At 50.2% G+C, this 13811-nt stretch overlaps 1 protein-coding gene and 1 long non-coding RNA gene across 10 annotated transcripts in view; one reads left to right on the top strand and one right to left on the bottom strand.

Moving 5' to 3' along the window:
- DNM3 (dynamin 3) overlaps positions 1 to 13811 on the top strand; it is a 335748-nt gene that overhangs the window by 99772 nt on the left and 222165 nt on the right. For all 8 annotated transcript variants that reach the window (XM_039483543.1, XM_039483538.1, XM_039483539.1 and 5 more), the window contains exon 11: positions 6015 to 6101. In XM_039483543.1, coding sequence (XP_039339477.1) covers positions 6015 to 6101 — 87 coding nt within the window. The remainder of the gene's footprint in view (positions 1 to 6014; positions 6102 to 13811) is intronic.
- On the bottom strand, positions 3756 to 12049 carry LOC120369840. Of its 2 annotated transcripts, XR_005583456.1 has the most exons (4): positions 11687 to 12049; positions 9967 to 11055; positions 5927 to 6032; positions 3756 to 4603 (listed from the first exon to the last, which is right to left on the bottom strand). It is a non-coding gene; the product is annotated as an uncharacterized LOC120369840 (long non-coding RNA). The 2 variants fall into 2 exon arrangements; XR_005583455.1 differs by lacking the exon at positions 9967 to 11055.

Raw genomic sequence — 13811 nt, 5'->3', positions numbered from 1 at the left:
TGTGTGGGCGGAGCTGATCAAACAGAACAAATTGCCTTTTTAATAATCAGAATAGCTTTAAAATGACTGCAGAACCCTGGCACAGAGTACACTTGTAGATAGTGGTGTTTAAATGCTCCAAGGGAATCAAACTGAACCAACTAAACTACTAAGAAGCAGGTTGTGCACTGTGGGGCGCTAACTGTAACTCTTTCCCTTATTATAAGCACAGGAAGAGGACAAACTGACTAACGTCCAGTGTCATTTCTGACGGGTCCTTCTGTCAGTCTCTTCATTTGGAAAATAGCTTGTAGAGTCTAGGAAATATTGTGAAGATTGTTACGGACTCTTGATGGTGTCTTCTCAAATGTTAATTTCTACTCTGAGTCTGAAGCAGTAAATCTAGTTAAGATTAATATATTTGGTTGCATTCTCCTTCATCCTCATCGTCAGTGAAGAATGGGAATGGAATTTGCTTTTGTTCCCAAAGTCATTCTTCTACTGTAATTCTGAAAACAAACAAAAATCCCTTAGTTCAATGTACTCATATAATTTAGGTCATAGATTCGGCTTGTGATAATGAAGAACTGCATTATCACAGTAGAGTATCTTACCCTTGTCACTTGAAGAATTGTTTCTTCGGTGTTTTAGAATGGTGGTTTTTCCTTATCCATTAAATGCAAGAGCTGACACAGTTGCTGAATTGTTGGAACTGGAGGCGTCCTCCAAACCACATCACAGTAGCTGTCTGTCCTCAGTGATTCCTGGATCTTCTTCCTAAGCAGTTATGGTTTAGATCCAGCCAAGTTGTGGGCTGTAAAGTGTTCTTTCCAAAGTACATCACCTAACATTTCTTTTCCATGAATGTGATCTACAATAGGGTTGCCCAATCATCTAGGTTGGCTAGGACTTTCTGTGGGGGAGACAACGTTGGTGAAGTAATGTCTTTTATTGGACCAACTTGTTGGTGAAGGAGACATGCTTTCAAGTTACACTGAGCTCTTCAGGTTGAAAGCTTGTCTCTTTCACCAATAAGAAATCAGTCCAATAAAAGCTATTACCTCACCTGCCTTGTGTAGTGAAGTGACGACTCTCCAGTGTGGTGCCTCCTACTGGTTGTCCTGGGAATTAGCTCTTCACCAGCTTCAGAGCGCCCCTACTGGACAGTGTCTCGCCTGCTGCTAGCTGTGTCCCTCCTGGACCCTGGTGCCCTTTACCCCTGGGTGCTGCCCCAGCAGTACCCCACCAGGCTCTGGGTCTCCCCTCCCAAGGGAACCCCAATCCTCTATCCCCACCTTGCTTCAGTGGCTACTGCCAGTCATCATCTAGCCCCCGCTCACTGGGGCAGACTGCATTCTGTAAACCACTCATCACTAGCAAGGGGGGTTTGGACCAGCTGCCTCTGCCTAACCCCAGGCTACACCTCTGCAGCTCCAGTACCTCTGTAGGCCTTGCACAAGAGGCCTGCAGGCTGGGGAGTTACCAGGCTGAAGCTCCTCTTGCCTTTCCCCAGCACCACTCTACTCAGGTGCCCTTCTCGCCCAGGCAGCCCGGTCCTTCTCTCTCTACAGCTAGAGAGAGACTGACCTAGCTCCTGGCTCAGAGCCCTTTTATAGGGCCAGCTGTGGCCTGATTGGGGCATGGCCCCAGCTGTGGCTGCTTCCCCCCAATCAGCCTAGCCTTTTTCAGGAGCCCCGCTACACCTTGTCTCCTCATATCTTGGGACCAACATGGCTACAGCGACTCTGCAAATATCCATTCTTTGATCAGCAGGGAAGGAAATACATGAGATGTGGGCTCATGCCCACTCCATTCTTAAGTGAAAGATGACATCACAAGTATCTTAGTCCAAGGAGTGCAGCTTAGTATTACTCCCACTGTAGCCCATTTAAAAAAAAACGGTGTCAGAATGAATAGACAAAAAATTGATGTAAAGCATTAGTGTTGCCAGTTATTGCACCTTGGAGGTGTAAAGGATTATAGAACAAGGCCTGAGAGCTCTCTCACCTGCCGTAGGATGACAAGGCAGAATTAAGATTTTGCGGAGCATGAAAATGGCAAGCTTTGCTGCTTGTGATGCATTAATAAGATTAACACTCAACTCAGGGCATCAGGATTCCAACAGTAGGTTCAGAAAAGGTTCTTGGGTGGAACTTTCAAAAGTGCCCAAGTGACTTAAGAGTGCAAATCCCATTGAAAATTATTGGGACATACGCTCCTAAATCACCTAAGCACTTCTGAAAATCCCACCCATTGTGGGGTGGGGATTGAGATTTCTTTGACTAAAATTGAAGAAAAGCACAGTCTTCCTTAAATCCATTAGGACAATTTTTCAGTTTTTCACTCCTCTCAAGGCTCAGAGGAAGTCCCACTTGGGAAAACAACCACTCAAGTAAACCAGTAACATTGGTTAACTTGTTTGAAGCTATGATTTGCATTGCATGGTCTATGAGTACCACCTTGAGACTCACAGCAGCTGCCACATGGTGGAGCCTTCTAGGAATCTGAAACTTTGGAATAATTTACAGCAGCACATACTAAAGCCATGAGTAGAGAAATTATTTAGCTACAGGAGAAAGAGGAGAACTGAAGCCTCCTCTTCCCGCCTGCTGGAAGGAGCAGTTTGGCAGCAGGACGTGTGCATGCGTGAGATAGCCTGTGTGTTGTTTAGCATCTTTTGGTTAATCACACACATGCATAGCTTAATGGGAACATCAGACTGTATATTAGTATATAGGAATTGCATGCAAATAACTTGCCTTCTTTCTAGTCTTCTGTTGAATTATGATATGTAAATGAAGGGCAAAATCCTTATCACTTATTTACATGAGAGATCATGACTGTTATTCCTGTGCATGTGCACACAGTTCTCATTGATTCTGCTGGGAGAGTATCTCTATCTCTAAACAGATCTGTCCCTGTGGATCTATGAGAGAAGTTTTGTCCAAGATGATTCCATACTCTTGGGTAGTGCATGCCCCTTTTGCATCCAAGTTGGAACCCTCTAGAGACCCTGCTTTGGTGGATCTGAATGTTTGGAGACTGAGTATAAAGAAACCATGGCCCTGATTCCTTTCAGTTCTTCACTGATCATTGTTGCCTTGAGCTTGGAAATCCTGGGATCTCTTTTCCTTTTTTGCTGTACCACTGGTTTAATTTAGGTTTTTAATCGTTAGTAGTTAGCCTTGATGATTATATTATTTTAGCTTTTAAAAAACACTGCTTTATATTCATATTTATATTTATGTGTGTGTATACACACACACACACACACACACACACACACACACACACACACACACACACACACACACACACACACACACACACACAGAGTTGTCTAGTCAGTGTTAGGGTCTGAACTGGTGGCATGGTTTTGGCAAGTGCTATCTGGTTCCTTGGGTCTGGTAATCTGTTTCATTAAGTTTAGTTCTGATGGACTTGAAGCAATGGGGACTTAAATGGATGTGCTGCTTTTGAAGAAAATTATTTAGCTCAACAGATTTACTTTTTTCTGTCTCTAAGAGAAGGTTACTCTCCAAAGGATTTTCAATTTGTGTGGCCTTTACTGCTTAAGCTTGCACAGAGTGAGAGATCTCCCTAACATAGCTTTTATTAGAGGAAGTGTTTTAAGTTCTCCCCCTCACCCAAAGAGCCAGCCTCTGTTTTAAATTAGGGTTAGCCAAGTCAATGTGCAAATGCAGCTTCTGGTGTCCATAGCACTCAAACAGCAACTGGTGACCCCTTCTGAAATCCATGAATGTAATCATTCACCCATTCGTGGATCAGGTAGTGAAGGAAATGTGTGCTTATTCTTATGTTTCCCTTAAAGAAATTGGCATAACAGCACACAAGAACCTGACTGCAGAAATGCAAGAGTCTTTTATCAGCTTTTTCATATCTCTTGTCAAAGAGTCAGGGTCAGGTTCTTCACCACCATCTGAAATCTTTGCTGGCCAGAGATTTGCCTAATTGCTTTGGCTGATTGTTTGCAAGAACAATCATTCTTTAACACATCATTCTGGAAAATCATAGATATCTTTGATAATGACCTAACCAGGAAAAAGCAAAGATTTTTCCCTGTGAACTTTCAGCAAGATTACTGTTCATTTGTTCCCTTCATTTTGGCCCATTTGGAACAGATAGACACATGTAATCAAACTGATGATGATGGAGTCTCCTATCGAGTTTGATGGATGAGTAACAGTCATTTATCATGGGTCTTGAGATGAGATCAGTGATCAATTTTTGACCTACAGCCCTGTCTGCAAGTGCCACAGGTGAAAACACTTGAAGATGAATGTGCACTGCTTTTAGCTTTATATCTTGTATTTTTCTCCTGGGTTGCAGCAGTCCATGAGCTCTTGAAGTCTTCCAGTCCAAGGTGGCAGAGCTGCTGCCATTGGGTCCTATTGTGGGTTAAGAGCTCTAAGGTATTTGAGGTGCTCATTGCAAGATTGGAGGTTGGCTTTCAGAGGGTCATTGTAATGCTTCCCTGGTTTGCCCCAAAACGAGTTCCAATCTGTAATTCACCATAGAAGACAGCTTTCGGTGTTGTATTCTCAGACATATGGGTCACATGACTGCATCTCAGCTGTGCTCTCACTTGTAAAAGCGTCAATGCCTACATAAATGATAAATATTTGTTACCACTTATACACTCTGGATTAACCTGGAGTACAGTCATTCTATTTTGTAGCCATATCTGCATATCATCCTACACTCCACTGATCTTTTAATACTTGCATTTTTTAATACCTACTATTGTTCAAAGATACTTGAAGAGATTGGTTCATGTCTTCCCACCTACTTATGAGTCATCACCTTGTTGGCACTGAAATCTAATACTGAGAATTGATGGAATTGTTATTTCAGTCTTTGAGAGAATGTTCCCAACTATCTACCTATCTCTGAAAATTGTATTTACTTGTGATTATAACATTAGGCACAAGAGTCATTGAGAACCAAGCCCTGATGTCAAAGGGGATCATGTGTCTGCTACCCAAATTGCTGACTAAGGCCATATGAACTTCACCTAAATCAGTCTATCTGTATGCCCAGTGTGCTTCTGTAAACCTCACAGCTTGCCAAGGGAGGCTGGGCTTGAACAAATTAGATGTGAAAATGGCCCTGAGCTGCTTTTTCAATAGCATTTAAACCCACGAAAGCCTCTGAATTCATACTGTATGGAGATAGGCAATCTCTGGGAGAAGACTAATTGATATAAATTTGTATGACGACTCATTGAGACCTTACTAGTATATCAATACATGATTGACTTAGTATATGACCTGCCAGTTTTAAAGCAGTTTCTGTAACAAGTCAGAGAAATTCCTCTATTTCAGAGGCTTAAAGATGCTCACTGGAGCTCAAGTCATGCATTTATTTGGAATTTTCAGACTGATCAGATACTCAGTTTGGGAGAGCAGCCCTGAACATTTCTGCAGCATATTTAGTCTCAGCCCTCCTCTGGAGAAGTTTGCTATGGATAATTAATTTTCAGTGAGTGGGGAACAGCTATATAGCCAATACTCAAAGGAGAAAGGAAAGTTCCTTAGAATCATAGAAGACTAGGGTTGGAAGAGATCTCGGGAGGTCATTTAGTCCAACCCCCACACTTAGCAGTATGTTGTTCTTGAAGTACATATATCCACTCTCTCCATCCTCCTTTCTTATATTTTGGGAGAGCTTTGACATAGATTTGGATTAAGAGAACAGGAGTCGATGGTTTTGAGCTGCAATTCCATGTTTGCTCTCATTACAAACGTTCAGTTCTACAAAGGAACATGCACTCAAAATGGGCACTACTTTCTTGAGCATTCCGTGAAGCAAATAGGCATGCAAGTTCCCAGAGTTTGGATCTATGCATATTATATTAAACTACCCTTACTGGTAAGTACGCTTCCTGGGGTCTTGTTAAGTTTAGTACAGTGTTTACAAAACTTACTTCTGTCCAGAGACTAGTGTAGATTCTCCATTTGTACCCTTTTAACATCACTCAGCAAGTTTAAATTCCTTCCCATTTTGCCTTACAGCTGGCGACCTATCCAAGGCTGTGTGAGGAAACAGAAAGGATTGTTGCTGGCCACATTCGAGACAGAGAAGAGAAGACCAAGGAACAGGTGGGAATAAACATGAAATCTGGTGGGTTGGGAGTTGAGAGTGATGAAGGACAAGAACCATTTTTTAAAAGCCTTAGCCATGGTAAATTGCTTGTGTCGAAAGTGTAACAGACATTGGCGTATTAGATGTTGGAGAGGTGGGGAATGGAGAGAGGTTCTAGAGAAGGGACGGAAGGAGACCAGCGCTGTTCCAAAGACTCCTAATTTAATCTGCCAGTTGCAAATGGGAACAGAAAATGTGGATGACCTGCTGATGGTGTAGAACTGGATTAACTCCTTCTAATCCTGCTTGCAGACAGTGGATGGGACATTGCCAAGGAAAAGGGACAGTCCCTTGCAACCATAATAGCCCTCTGGGGCTACTAGCAGCTGACCTAATTTAAAACAGCCCTCTGGCTTCTCATGGAGCCTTGAGGAGCCTCGGACCCTATGGAGCTTGAAAGGGCTGCATGGTATCCTGTTCCCTTCCTCTCAGTCAATATTATAGATGTTTACTCCAAGTATTAATCACACAAGTTATTGATCTTATGCCTTGGGGGAGCTTTTAATCCCCCAAGTTTTCCAAACTTTGGAAGAAAAGGATACAGGTAACTTGGAATAACTGCTCCCATTTTTCTTTCCTTGTTTTTCTTCGCCACGTGCACTGGTGCCAGAAGTGTTTCCCCTAGCAGTACCCATGGTGGGGAGAGCACCCCCCATGACCTCTGGAGTGGCACCTGCCTGGCACGGTATAAGGGGAGCTGCATGCTTCCCCCACCCCAGTTCCTTCTTGCCGCCAGTGAAGGTGCGTCAGAACTGCTCAGCTCCAGCTTTGCTGCAGCTTGTCCCCAGAACTGTTAATCCGTTCATTAGTACCTGTAGTCAGCTATTTCAGTTAGTTTAGTTAATTAGTGAGCCTGGGCCGGGGCATGCCCTGCGCCCCGGGATTTAAGTCGTGTGGCTCTTGTAGGCATTCTATGCCAAGGAGTTACCTGCACACAGACTGTCTGCGCTGCTTGGGAGAAACCCATATCAGTGAAAGGTGCAAGATCTGCAAGTCGTTCAAGCCCCAGACCAAAAAAGAAAGGGACATTAGGCTCCGGGCCATCCTGATGGAGTCAGCGCCAGCCCCGACCCTGGCACACCTCTACGAACCGGTACCCGGCACCGCGGCGTCGGTACGCGGAGACCCTCCAGAACCATCGACCAGTTGGCGCACTGCTCCCTATCCATGGGGCACACCAAGAGGACCGGAAAGACTCCCTCTTCGCAACGGCACCAAGGGAAGTCTGGGACAGAGGCTAGGCCCATGTCAGGCAGCCCTCGATCCCCACCAGGCCCTAGGCCTCCGACTGATGTTGAGCGGAGTAGCCCGGTCTCTTCGGAGCAGGCCTCTCCAGATGTCCAGATGCCATCTACGCCCAAAGCCCTCCAGGAGCCAACGACGTCATGTCCATGTCGGCCCCCATGCTCCAGAGGCAAGCAGCCGCTGGGATCACCGCAGTTACTGGCGGTCCGGTACCGGTCTCAGTTGAGGGAATGTTCCCGACACTGCTCACTGCCCAGCAACCGTTCTAGTCTCAGGCCATGTGGATCACCCTTGACGCCAGCCTGACTGTCTGGATTGGTGCCGTCCAACCAGGACTCCTGGCACCACTTGTCTTCGCGGAGCAAATATCGACAGGACCGTGGTGGACGTCGCCAACGGTCCTCGTCTCGAAGGAGGTACCGCAGTTGGTTGCGGCATGACCGTCAACGCTGTTCCTGCTCGGACTCCTGCTCCAAGTCTCTGCCAAGGCACCATAGCCCTGGGTGTCGATCGCTGGCATCACGCCATCGCGGGTCTGCCCATCGAGGCCGTTCGCGGAGCAGCTACTACCATCGGTGCCATTCCTCCACCTCGAGATCGCGGTCCTGTTGCTGATGTAGATCCCGCCACTGCCGCTACTCCCAGTGCAGAGGCAGCAGTGGGTCATATACTAGCCCAGCCTCCGCTCACAGCCGCCCATCTACAGGCCAGGCTAGTCAGCCTGAACAGCCGGCTCCGCCGGTGCCTCAGCAAGTGCAGTGGCACTGAGCATCATGGTCAGCCCAGTGGTACCAGTGGGCATCATGGCCTCTGGCGCAGCCCCCGGTGGGGACTTGCTTGGTGACCGGGGCGTCGGAAGCACCGTCGGCCTCCATCCCTAGATCGGTAAGAAAGGAGTCAGTGGGACCCGTGTCCTCAGCACTGTGCCCAGAGTCTGACTGGGTGGTGGATCCTCCGGTGCCAGCTGACACCCAAAGCACCGCACCGACCTCCTCGCCCTGTCTGGAGGAGCTGGTTTTGGCCCCGCCCCCCTCCGTCCCGCAGGAGGACTATCGGGCCCACCAAGACCTCTTAAAAAGGGTGGCAGCGAGCCTCCACCTCCAAGCAGAGGAGATGGAAGAGCCCTCATACTCCCTGTTCAATGTGCTGTCCTCCTTGGAATCAGGCAGGGTGGCCTTGCCGCTCCATGAAGGGGTGGCAAGAATTTCAAATGCCATGTGGCAAACACCAGCCTCATTGGCTCCCATCTCTAAGAAGGTGGAATGCAGTACTTTGTACCCACTAAGGGGCACGAGTGTTTGTATACCCACCTGGTGCCCAACTCCTTGGTGGTCGAGTCGGTCAACCACAGGGAACGGCAGTGGGAGCCAGCCCCGACCCCTAAGAACAAAGACTCTTGGAGGCTGGATATTTTCGGGAGAAAAGCTTATTCGTCGTCAAGCTTCCAGCTAAGAGTAGGAAACTATCAGGCTCTCCTGGATCACTACGAGTTTAATCTCTGGGGATCCCTCCCCAAGTTCGAGGACTCCCTCCGGGAGCATGATAAAAAGGAGTTTAAGGCGCTCGTGGAGGAAGGGGTAGCGGCCCCAAGGGCATCCCTGCAGGCCGCTTTGGATGCAGCAGGCATGGCCGCATGGTCCATGGCCTCAGTGGTGTCCGTGAGATGAGCGTCATGGCTCCTGCTCTCTGGGCTATCCAGTGAAGTGCAGTCGTCAATGCAGGATCCCCTTTCGACGGGAAGGCTCTGTTTGCTGAGGAAACAGACACAAGGCTGCACTACATGAAAGACTCCCAAGTTCAAGCCGCAGCAGGCTCCTGCCCTGGCTGCCCTCCCGAAGTACAAGGCCGCCCATAAGAAGCAGCGGGACTATAGAAAACACCCGCAAAGGCAGTCTCGGCATGCCCTTCAGTCTGGGTCCTCTAAGGGCAAGCAGACGGGTAAAAGGTGTTTTTTGACAGGACGCTCGGGGGTACCCCGCCAGTTCTCAGCAGGGATCCACTCCTAATAAAGCTCCTTTTTTCCAATCGGTTGTGTGCTTTGCTTTCCTCCCAGAATGGTTGCGGCTCACCTCAGACCGATGGGTCCTCAACACCATCTCCCGAGGTTAGACCCTTCAGTTTACCTCCTCCACGTCCAACCCCCCCCCCCTGGGGGACCCATCGCACGAGGCTCTGCTTGAGCAGGAGGTTGGGCGGCTCCTGGAACTAGGAGCAATAGAGGTGGTGCCAAAGGAATCCCTGGGCAAGGGGTATTACTCCCGGTATTTCCTTATCCTGAAGGCCAAAGGGGAGGGGCTCAGGCCCATCATGGACCTGCGAGGCCTGAACCAGTACATGGTAAAACTCAAGTTCTGCATGATTTCCCTGGCCTCCATCATCCCCTCCCTGGATCCCGGGGACTGGTACACTGCCCTTGATCTACAGGATGCATACTTCCACATCCACATATTTGAAGGGCACAGGCGCTTCCTCCATTTCGGGGTGGGACAGAATCACTACCAATTCACGGCCCTCCTGTTTGGTCTATCCACAACCCCAAGGGTCTTTACAAAATGCATGTCAGTGGTAGTGGCCTACCTCAGATGCCGGGGAGTCCAGATATTCCCCTATCTGGACTACTGGCTGGTGAAGGGCACCTCCCGATTGCAGGTGAGGGATCATGTGGCACTCCTCCTGTCCACATGCACTGCCCTGGGCCTGTTGGTAAACAAGACCAAGTCCACGTTGGTCCCGGTCCAATGCATAGAGTTATCGGGGCACTCCTGGATGCAACGTCGGCCAGGGCCTCTCTCCCCACAGACAGGTTCGACACCCTGAAAGGGCTCATCGACTCGATCGCAAGGTTCCCGGTGACGACAGCCAGGGCTTGCCTGCAGCTGCTAGGTCACATGTCGGCATGCACGTTTGTGGTCCGCCACGCCAGACTCAGGGTGAGGCCCCTCCAGGTCTGGCTGGCCTTGAAGTTCTCCGAGTCACGGACAGACTGGACAAGGCCCTTATCGTGCCGAACTCGGTGATCACCTACCTATGGTGGTGGTCCGCCCCAAGCAATATGCTCCAATGGGTCTCGTTCAGGGACAGGGCCCGTTGTTGGAGCTGGTGTCCCATGCATCGGACTTGGGCTGGGGGGTCCATGTGGGGAATTTTCAGACCGAAGGCCTGTGGTCTCTGCAAGACCTAACCCTTCATATAAACGTCAAGGAACTCAGGGCGGTGCGACTGGCATGTATGGCCTTCTGCTCACATCTGAAGGGTAAGGTAGTCGGGTTCTTATGGACAACACGGCCTCAGTGTTCTACATCAACAGGCAAGGTGGGGCCCGATCCTCTGCCATGAAGCCCTCAGTCTGTGGGACTTCTGTATAGCTCACGACATCCACCTAAAAGCCTTTCACCTGCTGGGCTCCTGGAACGTGAGGGCGGATCGCTTGAGCAGAGACTTTTCCTCTCAGCATGAGTGGTCTCTACACCAGGAAGTGGCCCACCAGCTCTTCCGAAGGTGGGGAACTCCCCAGGTGGACCTATTTACGACCCGGCAGAACCGACGATGCCCCCAGTTCTGCTCCGGGGGGGCCTAGGGATGGGCACTGTCTCCAATGCCTTCATCCTATTCTGGTCAGGCCAGCTTCTCTACGCCTTTCCTCCGTTCCCTCTGATCAGCAGGGTCCTGGAGAAAATAAAGACGGACAAAGCCAGGGTCCTCCTCATTGCCCCGGCATGGCCCAGGCAGAACTGGTAAGGGACCCTCTCAGGCCTGGCGGTGGCTCCGCCGTGGCCGTTGCTGCTCCACCCGGACCTGCTTTCTCAGGACCAGGGCCGCCTCCTCCACCCCAACCTGGCAGCTCTTCACCTCACAGCGTGGCTGCTCAGTGGCTAGGTGGTGAGGAAAAGACATGCTCAGAACAGGTTCAGCATGTCCTCCTTGAAAGTAGATGGCTCTCCACTCGGGGCTCCTACATGGCAAAGTAGTCTCGGTTTTCTAGGTGGGCGGCGGACCAAGGTGTGTCCCCAATGGCCTCCCTGATCCAGCTTATCCTTGATTACCTCCTCCACCTGAGGGCCCAGGGCCTGGCGCCCTCATCAGTCAGGATGCTCCTGGCGGCCATATCAGCCTTCCATCCCCCGGTGCAAGGACACACTGTGTTCTCCCATGCTATGACCAGCCAGTTTCTTAAGGGTTTGGACTGGCTTTACCCATATTCTAAGCCCCTGGTCCCACAATGGGACCTGAATCTGGTGCTGGCTTGTCTTACGTGGCCCCATGGTTTGAACCATTAGCCCCGTGTTCCTGGTCTCACCTCTCGTGGAAGGTGGCCTTCTTGGTTGCTTTCACATCGACGAGGCAGGTCTCGGAGTTCAGGGCCCTGAACTCCGAGCCGCCGTATACGGTCTTTCACAAGGACAAGGTCCAGCTCCGCCCACACCCCTTGTTTCTCCGGAAGGTGGTCTCTGCCTACTACATGGGTCAGGACATTTTTCTTCCAGTCCTCTGCCTCAAGCCTCACGTGACTAGTGAGGATCGTTGTCTCCACATGCTCGATGCTTTCTACCTCGAGCGGAACAAGCCGTTCAGAAAGTCCTCACAACTTTTTGTCGCCTCGGCTGAGTGCGCAAGAGGCCAGCCAATTTCCTCTCAGCGGCTTTCCAACTGGATCACTTCGTGCATCTGCTCCTGTTATGAGCTGGCAGGTATCCCCCTGCCACCCATTGTGAGGGCGCACTCGACTCGGGTGCAGGCTTCGTCAGCTGCCTTTGTGGCCCACGTCCCTATTCAGGACATTTGTAGGGCCACCACGTGGTCTTCGGTTCACATGTTCACCTTGCACTATGCGATAGTCTCCCAAATCAGGCATGATGCTGGGTTCGACAGTGCGGTACTCCGTCCCGAGAACTTGGAAACTCCTACCCACCTCCAGAAGGTATAGCTTGGAATCACCTATTGTGGAATACACATGAGCAACCACTCGAAGAAGAAAAGACAGTTACCTTTCCGTAACTGATGTTCTTCAAGATGTGTTGTTCATGTCTATTCCACATCCTGCCCTCCTTCCCCTCTGCTGGAGCTGTCTGGCAAGAAAGAACTGAGGGTGGGAGGAGTGCACAGCTCCCCTTATACCACGCCAGGCAGGTGCCACTCCAGGGCTTGCAGGGGGCGCTCCCCCTCTACGGGTACTGCTAGGGGGAAAACTTCCGGCACTGGTGCACATGGTGAGCACGCACACCTATTGTGGAATAGACATGAACAACACATCTCGAAGAAAACCAGTTACGAAAAGGTAACTGTCTTTTTCCTTCCTCTCGTGCCCAGAGATGAGCAAAAAATATCAGCTTCCTATGTATGTGAATTCAGAGAGCTTCTAACTTCTTTTTGTTCAAGTTGTATGCAAATCTGAGAGTCCAGGCACAGACAGTGTTAAAATAGGTGATTGTGATACATGTACCTGTCATTTACTTATGCTGTTAACAATTACTGTATTAAAATCGGTCAGGCTAGTACGGAGACATTCAGAAGGCCCAAGTCAGAGCCACTCAGCTCCCATTGACTTTCAGTGGAAGTTGGACTTTATGTATCTTTGTGGGCAGGGCCAGCTCCAGACTCCAGCGCAGCAAGCACGCGCGTGGGGCGGCCCTTTCCCGGGGGGGGGCGGCAGATTGGGCCGGCGGACCTGCCGCAATCATGCCTGCGGGAGGTCCACCGGAGCCGCGGGAGGACCGGACCTGCCGCAGGCATGACTGCGGCAGCTCAAGCGGAGCCGCTGGACCTGCGAACCGTCCGCAGCTGCGGGAGGTCCAGCCGAGCCGCGCGACCAGCGGACCCTCTGCAGTCATGCCCGCGGGAGGTCCGCTGCTCCCGCGGCTCCGGGGCGCCTCCCGCGCATGACTGCTTGGGGTGGCCAAAAAGGTAGAGCCGCCCCTGTTTGTGGGGTACAGTATTCTGGGAGCACTGCAGTGGCAATTGTACAAATTTTTGGTGAAATGAAAGGGGTTTAAAAATATTGGACTTCATGAGAAAAACCAATTACACAAGAAAAGGAGCAAAATTGTGTAGTCTAGTGGTATAGGACTTGGTGAAGAGGATTGTTTGATGCAATGCCCAGGCACAATAAGGCTTCAGTAGTAAAGGCAGGGGCGGCTCTAGCTTCTTTGCTGCCCCAAGCACGGCAGTCAGGCTGCCTTGGCGGCTTGCCTGCAGGAGGTCCCCAGTCCCACCACTGAATTGCCGCCGAATCCGTGGGACTGGCGGACCTCCTGCAGGCATGCCACCGAAGGCTGCCTGACTGCCGCCCTTGCAGGGACCGGCAGGACATCCCCTGCGGCTTGCCGCTCCAGGCATGCGCTTGGAGCGCTGGTGCCTGGAGCCGCCACTGAGTAAAGGCTTTACTCAGAAGTAACTAATTTTTCCATAGTGTTTTTTGTTGGATA

Source organism: Mauremys reevesii, linkage group 8 (assembly GCF_016161935.1).
Source record: "Mauremys reevesii isolate NIE-2019 linkage group 8, ASM1616193v1, whole genome shotgun sequence".
NCBI lineage: Eukaryota > Metazoa > Chordata > Testudines > Geoemydidae > Mauremys > Mauremys reevesii.
This window is presented reverse-complemented; position numbering and strand designations above follow the sequence as displayed.